Genomic DNA, 16758 nt, shown 5'->3' with positions numbered 1-16758 from the left:
AATCAGTGGGAAGATATAACTTTTGCATGCCTAGAACATAACTTGCATGAATCGTGCTCCAGCAGGTGCTATCTGCCCACTTGAAACAATTTTGGAAATGCCTATCTACAAGATGCCTGAATTTTGCTATACTGAGAACAGTCTCCAGAGTCCTCTGGCTGAGCATGGATAGGAAAGATGTCTACCCAGCAATGCATCTGAAAACAAGTGCCCATCTCTGCAACCTTTGGTGGAGGCAAGAAATGGCTATGACCATTTTTAAGCTAGCATTATAGATGCTACCTGCCTGATTTTTCAGAGATTCTCCCTGATCTGGCACACTTGGCTTTTCTGCATGTTCCCTTGGTTAGAGAGAAATGGACAGCCCATATCCTGCATTTACAGCAATGTTTTTACACGCACAAAATGCACATTCAGATTTGAGGCTCCCAGCTATCATGCAGATTCACCAGAGCCAGCAGTTCACCTGCATGGTGATAGCCTGCAGCTGCTGGGGCTGGGTGAACTCAGCCACAACCACAGGACGGCAGGTTACGTGGAACCTTTTCTCCCACTTATCTCAGGTCAGACAAACATAACTCCCACAGGCTACATGACTGTGCCTACAGTTCAATAGCTCAGCTGGTAACCACTGCTAAATATAGTACCAGTAGTTTCCCACGTAACAAAACACACAATAGGCCTTTCAAACATTTATCTTTAAAATCTTTTTAAAGAGTTGCCAGTACTAATGGAGCAGATAACAGACAACATCCTCCTACAGGTACACCTCTCTCAATTCTGTCATTAAACTCATCTCAGATGACATCCATGGAGTGGCAGGTTCAAACGAGCTTCAAGCCCAGTAAACATGGAAGACAGCACGCAAGAAAGGCAGCAAACCTCTGGATAAGGCTTTGGTCAGGCTTGGCCCCAAGCCATGGCTTGAGTTCCATGAAAGAGGCTGTGAATACTCTTTAAAGGGCATCTCTTCCCCTCCCCTTTTCAGAGCAGTGGTGCAGAGATAATGTCCAGGAGGGCTGGCTCCAGTTTGGCTCTACTGCAACTCTTGAAGGCTTTGATGATTTGAGGAAGAAGAGCAAGGAAGGACACTTCCTGGGACTGCACTGAGCCAGGAACAGGGAGATCCCACTGCTGATGCAGCCCACTGGTGACTCTGTTGTGGTGGGTTGAGTTTGAACTTCTCACTAGCAAGGTGCTGGCTCAAACAATGAAGTCAGTCATTGTAACTCTTCGGCTTTTAATCATACAGGCCCTTGGAGGGAAATACAGTTACTTCTGCTGAACATGCTTTTGAGCAACAGAGTATTCTGTGCTGAGATGTAACTTTGCTTCTATTGCATTTTACCCCATTGCTTCTTCTCTGACCTCAGCAGACCTTGAGAACAGAGCTCATCTCAATTCTGCTACATTTTTACAAATTTGAAGCCAGTTTTTCTCTCCCCTTCCTTCTCTTCTGTATGTCTGAGCCCTGCTGCTATCCTCTAGTTTTTCTCCAACTAGTCTTCAGCCTATCCCACAGTGATAAAGTCAGTAGTTACCATCACAATCCACACGTTCACCACCAAAAAACCAGCTGTGTGAGACACAATGTAGATCAGTGCATGAGAAACTTCCCTGTGTTCTCAAGCCTCCTGCAAGGACTAAAACACTATTAATTCAAAGTCCCTTCAAAGACCAATTACTGTGCAGGCTGAAATGCAGGACTTAGGCTGAATATTGAAAACTACTGCCTTAGGGTAGAAATACAGCAGAGCATTTCTGCAAACTTAAGTGACAAGAAGACATTGGTCCTGTCTAAATATATGCTTGCCACATTGCTGTTCCCCAATGTGGACTTTTCAGTATTTCAAGAAAAGGATAATTTCAGTATGTGCAAAGTACTAAATCCAAAATAATACTTGAAAAAAAACCACCCAAAACCGAAAACATGAAGCGCCAAACCAAAATGTGGGATACAGGACTGCAGAAAATGTCCTCTATCACTGAATTCAAGACCCACTGTCTGAAATATAATCCTACTAATAAAACTGATATGATTCCATCTAACACCCGATTTAGGTTGTTTCACTGCCCTGGGCAGAAGAGTGTTTTCATAGGTCTGCAAATTGCATAACACCATGTGGTAGAACCATGCTGGGAAGTGACCTGAGAATAGCAGAGCTGAGTTTTAAGAGGAAGCCACTCACTGTGGAGAGAGACAGACAAGGCACTACAGGGCAGTAGGAATGAGGACCTGATCTGAAAAACTGAAGAGATTGGGAGCTCAGGACAAGACCTCTAGATATAAAGACACCACAGCCATATTGAAAACTTAGTTTTCAATGACAGGTTAAAGAAACTACACAACAGCCTGTGTAAGTCTCTGGAAACAAACACCCCCATTCAGGTAATGAGAGGAGATTCTTAGAGAGAAAAGCACCCTGCAAAACAGCACCAAATGGGATGATCTGTTCTTTCCCTGGGTTAGACTACTGAATTTAGCACAAGTGACAGACCATTACTGCCTCACCCTTATTCACACTTACAGCTCCTTTTAACAATTCTGATGATCAAGAAGCTTGTTTAGTTGTTTCCAAGACATATGTTGCACTAAAAAAGGTGGAGGACAAATTTACCCATTTCTACATTTCTGGTCTAATCCATCCTTTTACTCCAGGACACATTATGAGAACCTGCAAGGACACTAACTCCCTACAGCAACTTCTGTGCACCTACAATTTTATCATTTTCCGACTCCTGGTATTGCTTTTGTGCACAAATGTCTTTTTGTAGGGAATCAATTTGCACAGGAAGAAATTTTCAAGGGAACAGCTAGTTGTTTCCACCCCCTCATTTTTTTTAATGGCTCAGAGTCTCAAAAAACAAACAAACAAAAAAAAAGTAATCTTTGAAGGCTTTCCTAAAATAGAATCTAGTATTCTTTACATTTCAGAATGAGGGCTAGGCCTAGAAAGAGTAGGTCCCAGCACACAGTCCCACACTGCAGTTCTTGAGTTTCCCTTTGCACAGGAGGGCACAATTGCTATGTTACAATTGGCCACTAAAATTTGACCATATCTCCTAAGAGCTGATACTTCAGATGCAAATTCCATATCTAGATTAGGGTTCTTCCCTTCCCAGATTGACCTGTATTTGATCTCAGAACTATTTGGTTGCTGCTGTCCCACCCCCAGCCTGGGAAGCAATGATATGAGACAACAGCAGTTAAAACTTGCTCCACAAAGCAGGAGTGGAAAGGCCTTTCTTACCTGGGAATGCATTTATATCAATTACTGCATGCTGCCCAGTCTGGTTGTTAATGATGATATCAATTCCAAAGAGGGAAACTCCCAGAGCTTGCCGCAGCGCTTTAGAGATTTCCCGGATGACGTCGTCATTTGGCCGCTCAAATACTCCTTCGATTTTATCCAGCTGAAATGGAAAAAGACACATTACTAAGGGACTCTGAAACAGCCTTTTTAATGGAAAGATTGATTTTCAGAAGTTTCCAGGTGCATATCCACCAAATCTAATTGCAGAGAACCAGTGTCATGAAACCGAGAAAGATACCAAAGAGAAACTACTTTCATAATTCAAAATCCTTCCAAAATTGGAAATTCATCTGCTCTAAAGCATCTAGTTCTTCCTCTTCACACTGGTGCAGCTATAGAAGCAAAGCAGTGTAGGAATGAATGGAGCATCAGACTCATTATTTTAAGTACTAGATCTATACCTTAAAAAACATATACAGGTGGCATATTTAACCCTGTGCTGCAAAAGCTCTGGCTATCATTATTTCAGTGTAGGTCAAGGTCTCTGTTAAAGGGCTGACAGGACAGACTCCTGCTGTTAGTTTAATCTGAGTCATACAATACAACTCAGCTGATATCTTAAGGGCAGAGCATACCTTTTATGTGGGTTCAAATTATTTTGTAAGTATTTATTAAAATGAGTGACTTAGGTTACTTATGGTTGGAGGATGCACTCTTCTTTGCTTTTTAAACAACATGTTACACAGCAGAAGTATGCTGTTATGCCTACAGAAGTATGACTGGAATACATATTTGTATTAATGAGATGGCAGGTAAACCACAGGACTCTCTAAGTCTGAAAGTAAATTTTTAGTAATGGCTTCTCCCTCAACACAACCACAAAAGGATTTATGACTAGCATAACTACAGTTTCAATATTTAGCATGCCTACCAGTGTTGCACACAAAATTCAAAATCAAATACAAAACTAGTCCCCAGCAGAGCTTGTGAAACAGAAAAGAATCCCAAGACTCAAGAGATTGAAAGGACCCAGTGCTGTAAAGTGACTTTCTCAGTAGCCAAGTGCCCAAGAACTTGTTAAGATTCATATATCCAAATCTTATTACAAGGACTGGTAATGCTAGCATGAAACTGTGCAGTGTGCTGGTACTGCTGGTCTTGAAGGACATCCAGGAATGGTCCCATGGTCACAGCTCGGGCATGCTCACATGGCAAACTACTGGCCCTCTGTGGCCTTGTGCCAACACAATTTCTATGCTTTAATTTTCACCGTTTGTCTTTCCTCACAGAACTGAGTCCTAGAAGAATGATTTATGCTTATTAATCTCTCTAGACAGTAAAAAGCCAGGTGTTTGCATTTAGAACCTCCTTCTTCCCTTTGCCTAGATTAGCTCTGGGTAGTTTGGGAAGCAGCACATCCCTGCTACAAGTTCTTCCTCACCGGAGCTCGGTAAGGAAAACCAGAGGGGGACACAGTCATGCTGGTTCGTGGTACCAAACAGACCTCAGCCTGCAACACAGAAGCAGACAGCTTATGAAAGAGAGTCACTAGCTACTAACACTTCTATAAGAAAGGATTAGATAGGTTTCCAGCTGCACTAGAGGGAAAAAGACCAAGTGTACTTACCGCTGTTAGGACAGATGAGGACTCTGGTTTGGAAACATTGTGACTGTTGAAAAATATTGATTCTCTGTCTGCAATTAAAAACAGGCTGTAAATAACTTTATACCAGATTTTAATTTCCAAAGGAATAGCGTAAAGAACAGTAGGTGGCAGTGCAGCCCCATGAATCTCATCCTGGTCTCAACCATCCACCCCACCCACAGGGGGTGCCTGCTGGCACTTGGCTGCCTGCACAGGCAGGGACCCACAGACAGATAACCCACGGTTCTCGGACCACAGATAAACAGAACCATGCACTGGGTAAACAGAAATCTGTTTTCCTTCCTTCACCACAGCAAATTAACTAAGTTCAGTCAGATAATGAAGTTAATTTTTACTAATGTGCTATACTCAAAGGGACAGGTCCAAGGGGAAGGTGTGTGACAGAAGAGAGAAGCTGCAATCACTGCAGGTGGTAGGCCAGTAGCACCCAGGGTACACTGAGAGCCCTGGGAACCTGGGCAGGGCACTGTGACCATGGCAGAAAGCAATACATTTTGTGGCCAGGACCTGTCCTTCTTTTTGAGACACCACTGGAATGCAGGAGACACTCTGAGGCGACAGAAGTCACTATCCTAACAGTTTATATGAACACAGATTCTGGCCTACTTAATTTGATCAGGACATAGACCAGACCTAAATGTAAATACAGGCACACACAGCTACAGACAGGAAGTTCTACCAGCATCCTACTATGCCTATATTAACAAAATACATACTGGTGTGTGAAATGCAGTAGTGAGCATACATGGAGATACTAGGATTAGCCAAAAACACTAAGAAAAATGACAAAAACTGGCATTTGTTCATTCATCTCCTTTAGTTTGACCCCATCCTCACCTCCTGGATTTGTTCAGTTGCTACCAGATCATGCTTGCTCCCATCTATGTGCTGCTAATTTTTTATGCTCTTAGTGGGCATAGAATGCAGTTCTCTGGAAAGGAGCTTTTTTCCATAAAGGAAATCTAAGTAATCTTTAACGAAAACGCTTCAAGTATTGCTGTCTAATGACATACAGAAGAATCATTCTCCTCACTGACAAATCCATTCCACCTTCTCCCCAACAGAACTGATATCTACAAACCAAAGGACACTTCCCACCAAGATTTTCAACACTGGGCCTGACATGAAAAGGGAAGCTCATTTAGGGGAGAGCACAAGTGATCTTTAATTTAAAACACACACATATTCAAGGTAAAAATAGGGAGAGGAAGTGCTGAAATGATGGAATCCAGGAAATTCTCTCCAAAGCACATTTATAAACAAATTCCGGAACAAATGACACATTAACTTACTGCGAAAGGAGAGAACTTCTCTCCCTCTCCTCCTTTCCACATGACATAAAGCAGTGTCTAACAGGTAAGACTCAGGTTACCATTGCATAAATATTTACTATATGAATGCCATTTGTATGTATTACAGAGCAGGTGAGTTATCTCCCTTTCTATTGAAATAATACATAAGAGGAAACATGGTATGTCCAAACCAGCTGCCTTCACTTCAGCAGTTTTTTCACAGATATTTTCTTTGGAGATGTTTCCTGCTGAGGCTGCAAGAACAGACATTTTCTTTTAAATCAGTACAACGTACCTGAGATGCCTGCAGAGAAGTTCTTTAAAGATGGTCTTTTCACCACAGTGTAAGATTCCCCGACCACAAAAACTTTATAGAGCACAGCATTGTGATTGATGAAGCTCTGAATGACACAAGGGGGGCGAACAGCTTTGAGACCTTCCTGGTTGAAGATGATCGCCATCTGGAAACACACACACATGGTTGTGCAAAAGGCTGGCAATAATTTCATGCTTACCCACACCTGACAAGCAACAAGAGGAACATCTCCTTTTCTGCATCTTGCTCTATTTCATTGTGTTTCACTTAACTGACACACAGCTCTGCAAACACTACTGGCAGTGAAGCTTTCATTTTCAATCAACATTTTCTTCACAGCACTTTGCAATTTCAGTTGCTGCCTTTAGTTAGGAAACTAATGCAACTGCAGGTACAACAAAGAGATAAAACATCTGACCAACAGAGACAACAAGTTTGTATTGAATACAAGCCTGTATCATGAGAACAACACAAAGAACAGCTCTGTGCACTAACTACAAGAATTCTTCCCCACAGTTCTATTTCCCTGATTTGCTTCAACCAAGTTGCAACAGACTAAACACCAGGGCTTCACCCACACCAGAGGACATTTCTCAGACTCTAGTAGTTCTTACTACTAACAAATGCTGGCCTATCCATTTTCCTGCTTGGTTTCACCCCATTACTCTAAACATATAGTCCTCTTGAAGGCACTGGAATAAATATGCTGAAAAGGAAAGCATTTATTGGGCCTTATGAATGATCAAATAACTGTACACATGCACAATAACTCAGTAGATTAACATTTTCTATGTTCAAGTCAATGGATGCATTCAATACCTTCTTGCAGCTGACACTCTCGCTGTCTCTATTACACAGCACAGAGTGAATTTGCGAGTGGTAACAACGTGTGCAGGAAATTTCTTTAACAGACAGAATCATCCATCAAGATGATTCACAGCAACAACATCACACCTCATTTGTCTCTTACTGGTGGCAAGAAACATTGTTCTCTTCCTCCTCTTGTGTGGATTGTTGGCATTATAGCGTCTACAACATCACACTGGCAAGAACTGTGCTGTTCCTGTAGTATTCTCTTCCACTCTTAGCTAATTAATTCCCACAAATAAACATAAGATGAATAGGTTCAGTCTATTTCAGAAGTGTGGAAAGCCAGAGTTTATCTTCTCAGATAGCTTAGCACTGACCTAGGCTATTGGAAGCTATGTGAAGCCTCTGTTCTGCAAAGCTCTGTGCTGGCAGCCCCATGGACTAGCACACAGCCCATATAAGCCATATAAATCCCGTGGTGTTGCGTTATGCCGGTTCACTGCGATGTCTCATGGTTTTTAACATGCATGAATAGAGCTCCAAGAATTTGCTTGCAGGGTGCACTTGCTCTTTGTCATCTAGCACAGACCTGCTGTGTCTGGCAGTAACGTGGGTACAATACTTGATATCATAATTTCCAAATAGCATTTCTCATTATAAATACAGAGCTCTTTTGAAGGCAAAACAAAACATTTGCACCAAGAATTTTTACTGACAATGTCCATAAGGAATTCAGTCTCACAAAACATAGTGATTCTCGGCCTTTTCCTTCTTGTCTGCTCAAATGCTCAGAAAAAAATCCGGATACATTTCTTCAGGCTATGGGTCTCTCATGGCAGCTTTACCAAAGGTTAGTTATGTTCTGACCCACTGGCAGCCAGGAAGCACAACTTCCAGCCATCATTTCTGTTCAAGTTTAACAAATGGTGCTGGCAAACTGGGAGTCAAGTGCTGAGCTGCTGAGGCCACTGCTAGTGCAGAGGACATGTAGAACTAGGGACCCCACAGAAAGGGTGACACCACCTCAGCTTGCACAACATGTACTCACAAGAGAAAAGTGGAGTCTGCCAGCCTCATCTGGTGAACTCACACACAAAACCCAAACTCATGCACCAAACTTAAACTCAAGCCTGCACCTTCAGCTGTCCCTGTTAGCCAGTACTTGAACTTTCTTAACAGGCATTTTATGAAGAAAAACAGGCTTCTGGTCAGTGCTCTAATTTCAGTGTCAGCCCTGCATTGGAAATATATCTACAAAAAGTGACGTGATTTACCAAAAGCCAGACAAGAAGTCATTAATAAAACAGACAACAATTTCTTGCTTCTAGACCTATGCTCCATCTTTTAGACACATTGTGCTATAAGCAGGTATTTATCCTATGCTTCCTTTGTAATTATTGACCATAAGCAATTCCAAAACAGTTCCACTCTGATCATAAATATAGCTTTGGATCAGCCCTGAGAACTCAGCAACTCCAAAAGTGACTACTGCTACTACTATGTAAAGTACTATGCAAGACTTCAGGCTTTTTTCCAGGGGTCCTCCTAAGCTCTCGTCATAAGTTCCTGTGATAAACTGCAGACTATGGCTGTATTTTAGTCTAATTTTTGCTCTGGCAGGAGGCTTAGATGTGTCTGCACTGTATAAAAGAAGATCAAAGAAAGATTCACCAAGGGAATAAAGTCCAAGCCTAACTGGACAAGTACTGAGAGGTTCATGTGTTTCAGTTTGTAGTTGCAGAGGAACTCTTGACAGAAAAATCAGCAGGAAAATTGGAGTCTTAAATTCATTAACAATCCAGTACCCAAGTGTTCTCAGGAATGACAGCAAAAATTTATAGCAGCTGCTCCAGCAAACTAACAGGACTGTTGGCTTGTGAAATAAGCCAAGGTAAAGCCTGCCTAAAAAATCTCACTGCATTTTTAAAAGGAAGTGCTGGTCAGTCAAGATTTCAGCCACAGCCATTCTGCTCATCTAGATTTACAATTTACTTGAGGGTCTTCAGTTCTCGGAGACATTGCAGCAATGTCTCATAGTGCACGTTTCAAAGAGCAGCTGGGAAACCTGATGGCCACGTTGTTAACAAAGGAAGCCAGGAGTGAGGAGAGCCAGCAGCACGGGCTGGACTCTCAAAACTGATCTGAAGTAAGCAGGAAGGCAGGAAGCACAAATGGAAAAGAATTAAAACAGGACTCAACTCACTTAAATTTAGAGGAAGCTAATCTCATAGGTAATGCACTCATTCCGGGAATATACAACCATTTTAGCTGCAATTGCCTTACAGGAAGGCAGATAAGTTCTACCAGTCCTGTTCTCCCCACAGATCCCACTGTGTTATTACAACTGAACACTGCCTGGAAACCATCTCTATTTGTTACTCGCTTCACCCTCAAGGAAAGGAGACAGCTGCTCCATCTGAAGCACAAACCCACTTCTCATCTGTATCACATACATATTGGAAAAGTAATTTTCTGGGACAGAAACTTTATTTAGTGACCTCTTACCAAAGGAGCGACTGAAGGAGATTTCTTGGACAAAGCTGACTGGAGACTACAAACTGCTAGAAGCAACAGTATGATGGAAGGTAGAAACTGCTACAAATAGCTTGCATGATGGGAGGTTCAAGTCATATTTAACTTCATTTCAGATTTTTGAAAAAATAATGGTGCAATTAAACATGAGGGAGGGGTGGGGAAGATAGGTTGTTTAGGCACAGCCCTCTTCCTACCCACTACAGGATTGGAAATCACCAGCCAAACCACCACAGGGGGAGTGGGGGATAGGACATGACTGGAAGCAGGTGAATAATACTTCAAAAATTTTTAACTCACCTCATGAGAGTTGGTTCCATGGGCCACTCTGGTTTTACAAACTGGGTAAATAAAAAAGAAAAGACAATTCACCACTGAAACAGAACTCACAAACCCTTTATAATGCTGTTCCCACCCACACATGCAAACACTGGAGTCCACCAGACCAAGGCATTGACTGTAACAGACACCAGTGACAGTCTCTGCTTGAACAGTGTCCTCAATCATTGCAAAGCTTGGCTTGCTCCAAGCTCTACTCTCTCAATTCCTCCCTGTAACTAAGGTGCAAGCACAGATCTTTATTAGGACTGGACAGAGTTGCAAAGCATCAGCTAAGAAGTTAGTACTAGTATTAGGATTGCCATCCTGTCTACTCAGAGAGCATTTTCACAACTATGTAATTTTTTTCTGAGGCTAGAGCTACTTTACAGGTACCACAAAACACCTCTGACCTTAAAACAAAGGCACTGGGACACAGTCAAAACCAACTTATTTTCTTACCTCCCTGTTTTCAGGGAAGAGCAGAAAATGTAGTGGGCTGAACCAAACTAAGATATAAGTTATTTTTCACAGGCAATCATAGAGGAGGACAGAAAGAGGCAGAAAGCCTAGCAGTTTTTCTTTCTCCCTCTCATTTATCTGCTCTGTATATCCTGATTCTCACTTCCATCCTGATTAAGAGGAGGAGTAAAACCAGTAAGAGGAAAGAAACAACATGCTCCTTCTACTATGAGGCCAGAGAAGAGCTGAAGACCCTAGGGTCCACACAATGACTAAGGCTGATGTTACTTATGTGTTAAGGAGAGGAGATGAAAACTTGCAAGTAGTGAGGGGGTGGATAGGACAAGACTTCTTTGCAGGTTGTTGGAAGAATCAAATTACCAGGCAAGATGACAGGGAGCTATGAAAGAGATAACCTGCACTAGAGTCCAAAATAACTTGGTAACTTGAAATTTTACAAAATGGTTTATGATGTGTCACAGACATGTGCTCTGGAGAGCTGGACCATTTTTAAGAAAAAATAAAAACAGAGACAGGAAAATGAAAAAAACACTCCCAGAATATCAAGGTGTATTAATTTTCAGTGCTATTTTGTAGTTTCATCATCCTTTAGTGGGTTTGATTCAGACCTCCTGAATATATGCTGCTGACTACTGAGGACTAGTGAGTCTGCACTGAGGGCACAATGTGAAGAGGAGGGCAAAGCCATTCAATGGAATTTAAAGTACTGCTTCACAACCTATCTTCAGGAGACCTGCCTCATTTGGGACAGCGGTGGCAGGGAGGACAAAACATGCTTTTTCCACACGACTTTACCTCTGAACCTTACAAATGAGGCAAGCACCAAGGGAACAAACACCGACTAACGATCCTGCTCACTTTATACTGCAAGGAATCAAATAAAGGAACCCAGTCAAGCACAAGCCCCGCAATGAAACTTGCTAAAAAGCACAAACAGTTCATAGCAGCTGTTTGAGCTGTGGGCCCTTGGAGTCTGTTATCTGTGTTAACCCTTTTTTTTTACCCTCTAAGATTATATTTGTACCATGGACCAGGGAAGGGAGAGGGGGGTGAAAAAAGAGGACAATCAGCAAGGCAGTGATTTTCTCAAGAAAAAAATGAATGCAGCTGGCAGGAGAAACATCTTGTACAAGTTCAGGGCAAGAGGCTAACTTTGTTAGAACTATTAGCATTTCCCAGGAATTCATGTTTCCTGTAGCGAGGTGCTGAAAGTAAGGAATAGCAATAAAGGGCAAAGTAAAAGCTGATAGGGAGGGGGTTTGCTCTACATTCCAAGCAGACTGCCTCAGAGCATTTGTTTCAGGAAAGTTTTAATACCCTTGACACTTTTGGCAGTGAAATCCACACTCCTACAATGTTGGCTATGTTTTGAGGGGGTGCATGTGCAGTATTTAGAACCCACTAGAAGTACCAGAGAAAATCTAATGTACATACTGAATGGGAATGCCAGTCCATTCTTCTCTATAAGCTTCAAGGTATCTTCTCCACAGGCACTTGTCAGCTCCATAAAGGGTGGTGAACAGATCCTCTCATCTGCAAGAAAATAAAAAGACTCAAATGAAGATGAGGAGTTTAGCTCCTCAGCTGCATCATTACCAGCTCTCTCCATACTAACTGCTTCTTAATAGTCAGCTTATATTAAAGCACCCAAAGGGACTGTAAGCCAGGCCTGAATTTGGGTTTCTGGAAACATTTCAGAAGATGAAAGGCTCAATTTTCATACAATCTAAATGGCAATATAAAGCCAGTATTTTCACAGGCAGCAAAAAATGATCACCTGCTTAGGAACACACCGCACAAGACTTAGCCAGTGAAGTGAAAAGCAACTGGGATCTTTTTATGCCTTCGAGCATAATTTTCTAAAGCATTTTACAAAAAACAGAGTGGTCTGCATATGTGACTAGAAGAGGCAGTCTCACAAAGCCATATCTCCTGTAGGGGTTCTCAGGTGGCAGATTCCAGTGTGTATTTACTTCAGACAAGGTGCCAGAACATTCTGCTGTTCTCTGGGATGGCTCTGCCATGAAAGCAGTTGGTTCATTTGGTCTGGCAAAGCCAACCAGAGCACTGTTTAGACATCACCATGTCAAGACTGCTCAGCAAGCAAGAGAAGAATCATGGGAACCATGGTAAAATTTAATGGAGCAGGTCTGCTCCAGAGTGTTTCTGCCAATGTTGTGCTTGTTCACATGGGGTTATGGGAAGGCTGGAGTCAAAAACCAGCCCTCTTAGTGACTCAGTAAGTTGACTTGCTCTAGGATGCACTTCCTGTTCACTGTAGGAGAGCTGAGATTCCCCTGGGAATGCAGCAGGAAAGGCAGAAACCACTGTAGGACTCATAGGACTTGCACATAAATCACTTAAGAGGGCTGGGTTGCAATCTGAAGTGTACAGAGAACCTTGGCTTCAGCCACAGCTCTGAGACAGGTCAGCAGGGCTGCAGGTTTTCAGACAAGCTCTGTGCACGTTGACAACATTGACTAAGTCAAATCAAGGACATCACACAAGTATGAATGACTAATTAAATTACCTCCTCAGTGAGCACAGCCTTAAAAAAGTACTACTTTAACGGAGTTTGAGCTGTGGTCAGGTTAACTTGGGAGCCACAAATGAGTTATAACTTGAGCTGCACGGTACTGAGCACAATTCAGAACAGGTCTGCCAAGACTCGCTTTTCAGACTTATTTCAAGAGAAAAAGGATGACACCTTCCTCCAAGAAGCAACTGGAGACAAGCACAAATGGTGGGAGCAACTGCATCTGGCAAACTCAAGTCACAGGTTTATATCAACCAGCAACTTGCCTTAAATATAAGCAAAGCATGGCTGAATTGAAACAAGTGGAGGCCATGCTGTGCAGATGGTGCAGAAACTAAAAAGTACATGTGAACTAAAACCCCAGCAAAGCTAAACATAACTCTGAGACAGACATGCATTCATAAATCACTTTATAAACATTGTTTGGATTAATACTTTTCACTTCATTGTAAGTATATATATATAAAGAAAACTGAATCACTGAAAGTAACAGAGAAACAAAACCATCTTTTGGTACACATATCTCAATACATCCTCAAACTTTTGGAATATCTGAGAACTCTGTTCATTAGCAGTGTTGACACTGCTAGAAGTTTTCTGAGAAAAGGCTATTTTCATAGATTCTAAAAGGAGCAGAAAGATTGATGCTTTGAGGTCAACCTCTACAAAACTAAACGAAACATCCCAGATTTCAAAGCTTTCAATTTGCTGCTATGAAAACAGAAAGCAGCATCCAAAAGTGACAGGTACTGTAATATTTACAAGCCTTTGCCAGAGTGAAAGTTCCTTAGTTGGATGAATTTAGGGAATAAGATTTAGTTTACAGATACTTGGGAACAGCTTTGGCTTGGCAGCTCTCCCACCCACATGCTGAAGGCTCACAAATAACTTTTGCCTTCAGAGTGCAGATGCAGAGGAACGTGTGGTTCCATCTCGCTTCCCTCTGTTTCTCATGCAAACAGGAAAGGGAGACAGGGAGGATCCAGTGTTCCTGCTGACTACATGACACTTGCATGGGGAGATGAAGGAAGGGGCAAACAGTAATTTCTTTGATTTTGTACTTAGAAAGGACCACCTGGATCAACAAAAAGTAGCAAGGAAGACTCTTAGCATCTCAAAGTGCTCCTGCTGAGTTTGCATAACACTGGCATTTTCTCTATCAAGAAGGCAATTCTAGCCCACTGAGATCTCTAAAACAGACCATTAATTCACAGCCAGACCTGAGGACAAATGAATCCTCACTCAACACAAGATTTCAGTAGAGCCTACAGCTAGAAAAATGCTGCTCTGAGTTTAACTGCACACACTGAAATCCTTAAGATAGCTGCAGGTTAAAATAAAAAGTCCTCCAGCAATCATTCTCTCCTCCTTCCCAGGGCGTCAAACACATGCTAAAGCTTTCTCTCATCATCCAGCTCCCGCTATCAGAGTGACAGCAGTCTCTGCACACCTCCTCACTCAATGGCTGAGAGTCAATTCAATACTGATTTACACCAGCTTGGCACTACGCCATGCGACCCACATAGTGCACATGACCCCCAGTGGTACACTGAGCCTTCCCTCCCCTCCTGCTGAGTAAGCTGCTTTACTGTGGACTTACTGAGCTGTGGTCAGGTGCTGGACTCTTGGCACTGTCACCACTTCTTTGCAACCCAGCAGTGACAAGACACCATGGGAAACCATTGCCAAAAAATATTCACAAACAAGTAAACATAACAGTTGAGAGATGAGAAGGGCATCATGATTCTGGCTCCACTGCTGACCCTTTGTATTGATGCTCCAGCCTAACCCTCCAGTCAAAAACCAAGCACTATTCTCATTTGCACCTGAGAGCCCAGTGTGAACAAAGCACTTTAATAAAAGCAGTCTGAGAACTACTACAGCATGAGGCCACAGCCATGTCACCCCTCCTGTGCAGCTGCACTGGCCATACACCCCCTAGCAGAAGTGACTCTGTCAGGACACAGACCTGATATAACCCAGAACCTGTGCACAGAGCTGGTGCTGTTGCTTTTCTACCATCAGTAGTCAGCTCTGTGCTGTGCTGCTGAGTGGAAGAGTCCTCTTCTAAAACATCAAGTTTGGAAAAAATTCTGCCTCATCTTCCACCCTTGGCTATGCACAAGTGACCTAAAATCCCAAGAGATTATTATGTATTCAGTTTCTGATCTTTTCACTTTGGATCTGAAACTAAAAATCCGGCACTTCCTCCCTCCCTTTGGGTGCATACACTGCATCACACAATAAACAGATGACCACAATTACTAACCCTATCTTCCTTCATGCAGCCTGTGCTGGACCGAAGATATCAGCAGGAAAAGTCTGTCCATAAGTCTACAGACTGCTGTGAATTAAGATTCTGTACACTGCTACAGTGCACATTTAGAGAATGGTATTTCTTTATTTTCTAAGCACCTGGTTGTCTCTCAGAGTCCTGCCTTTGAAATATGGCCACAACTCCAGGTGAACCTTGTCAGGTCCAGAAGTGCCAACTTAACAGCAACAAGGAAAGATTCTTTAGATCAGAGTGTTCAGCTTTCACTTCAGACAAGTACCAGAAGTATCTGTAGCACTTTTGTTGTTAAAAACAATGTATTATAATTAAATTTAAAGTCAAAATTCTGTCACTCTGTTCCTCCCCCATCTTTGTCCTCATTTTTAGTGCATGCCTTAGCACAAACTTTGTAGTATCTGTTTTCCATATTTGGCTTTAGATATTCTCCCTTCAAGATTATTTGATCTCAGAGGAAGCTCTCTCTCTCTCTCTCTCTCTCTCTCTCTCTCTCTCTCTCTCCTCTTTCTTACATTCTGTATTTTTTCTCACTTCCATCCCCATCTCTCATCTAGGCTGTTCATGTTTCAACCGTTATTTCTGTTCTTTCAGTGCTTCCTACACTTTATCCCTCCATCACCTCTGGATGGAGCTCATGGCTGGAGGGATCACATTCATTGCAAGCGCAGGGGGAGTGTTTGCAGTGGGACACCTGAGGAGAGCAAGGAGCTGGCACTAACAGGTGACAGGCAGCAATCACAGCACCAGGACAGTCAGCTTGGCACACCCTGCTGTGGGGTGAGCTTTGTCAGAGTGCTGCTCCATTCCCATGGAGCAACAACATCATTATGAGATTATGAGGGCTTGACTGATGACAGCCAGTTTACAGGATGAGTAACACAGCTAACCAACAACACAGAGGTGAAAGAGCACTCAAACCAGGGTGCCAGTGCCAGGAGGGGATTATTCCAGATGAAGTTCAACAACAGTGACAGGAGCAATGGGATGTGAAGATGGGGAATATGCAGACTAAAAACTGGCTGGGGAAAAGTATTTTCAGGCAGTGAGAATTGGTGGAATTCTTTGTGCTCAGGACTTGCTTTAGTAAGAGATGCTGAGTAATGCTTCTCTACTCAGGGTACCTGGTGGCCTGCAGACAGCCTGCCAAACAGTCACAGGATACCCAAACCCCCAGGAGAAGGCACAAGAGGCCAAACACTCAACACCCACTCCCATTCAGTAGCCAGGCAAAATGGATAGAGGAAAAATAAGAGTAACA

The 16758-nt window shown here is 42.6% G+C and overlaps 1 protein-coding gene across 4 annotated transcripts in view; it reads right to left on the bottom strand.

The window, feature by feature from the left end:
• The window catches only part of ITPK1 (inositol-tetrakisphosphate 1-kinase), a 140829-nt gene that overhangs the window by 8889 nt on the left and 115182 nt on the right, over positions 1-16758 (bottom strand). For 3 of the 4 annotated variants that reach the window (XM_053944750.1, XM_053944748.1, XM_053944749.1), the window contains 6 exons: positions 12106-12204; positions 10171-10211; positions 6508-6673; positions 4882-4949; positions 4696-4764; positions 3252-3414 (listed from right to left, as the gene is read on the bottom strand). In XM_053944750.1, the coding sequence (XP_053800725.1) occupies positions 3252-3414; positions 4696-4764; positions 4882-4949; positions 6508-6673; positions 10171-10211; positions 12106-12204 (606 nt within the window). The remainder of the gene's footprint in view (positions 1-3251; positions 3415-4695; positions 4765-4881; positions 4950-6507; positions 6674-10170; positions 10212-12105; positions 12205-16758) is intronic. The other variant, XM_053944751.1, reaches the window with a different exon arrangement.

The sequence above is a fragment of the Vidua chalybeata genome, chromosome 6, assembly GCF_026979565.1.
Source record: "Vidua chalybeata isolate OUT-0048 chromosome 6, bVidCha1 merged haplotype, whole genome shotgun sequence".
In the NCBI taxonomy this organism is placed as follows: domain Eukaryota; kingdom Metazoa; phylum Chordata; class Aves; order Passeriformes; family Viduidae; genus Vidua; species Vidua chalybeata.
This window is presented reverse-complemented; position numbering and strand designations above follow the sequence as displayed.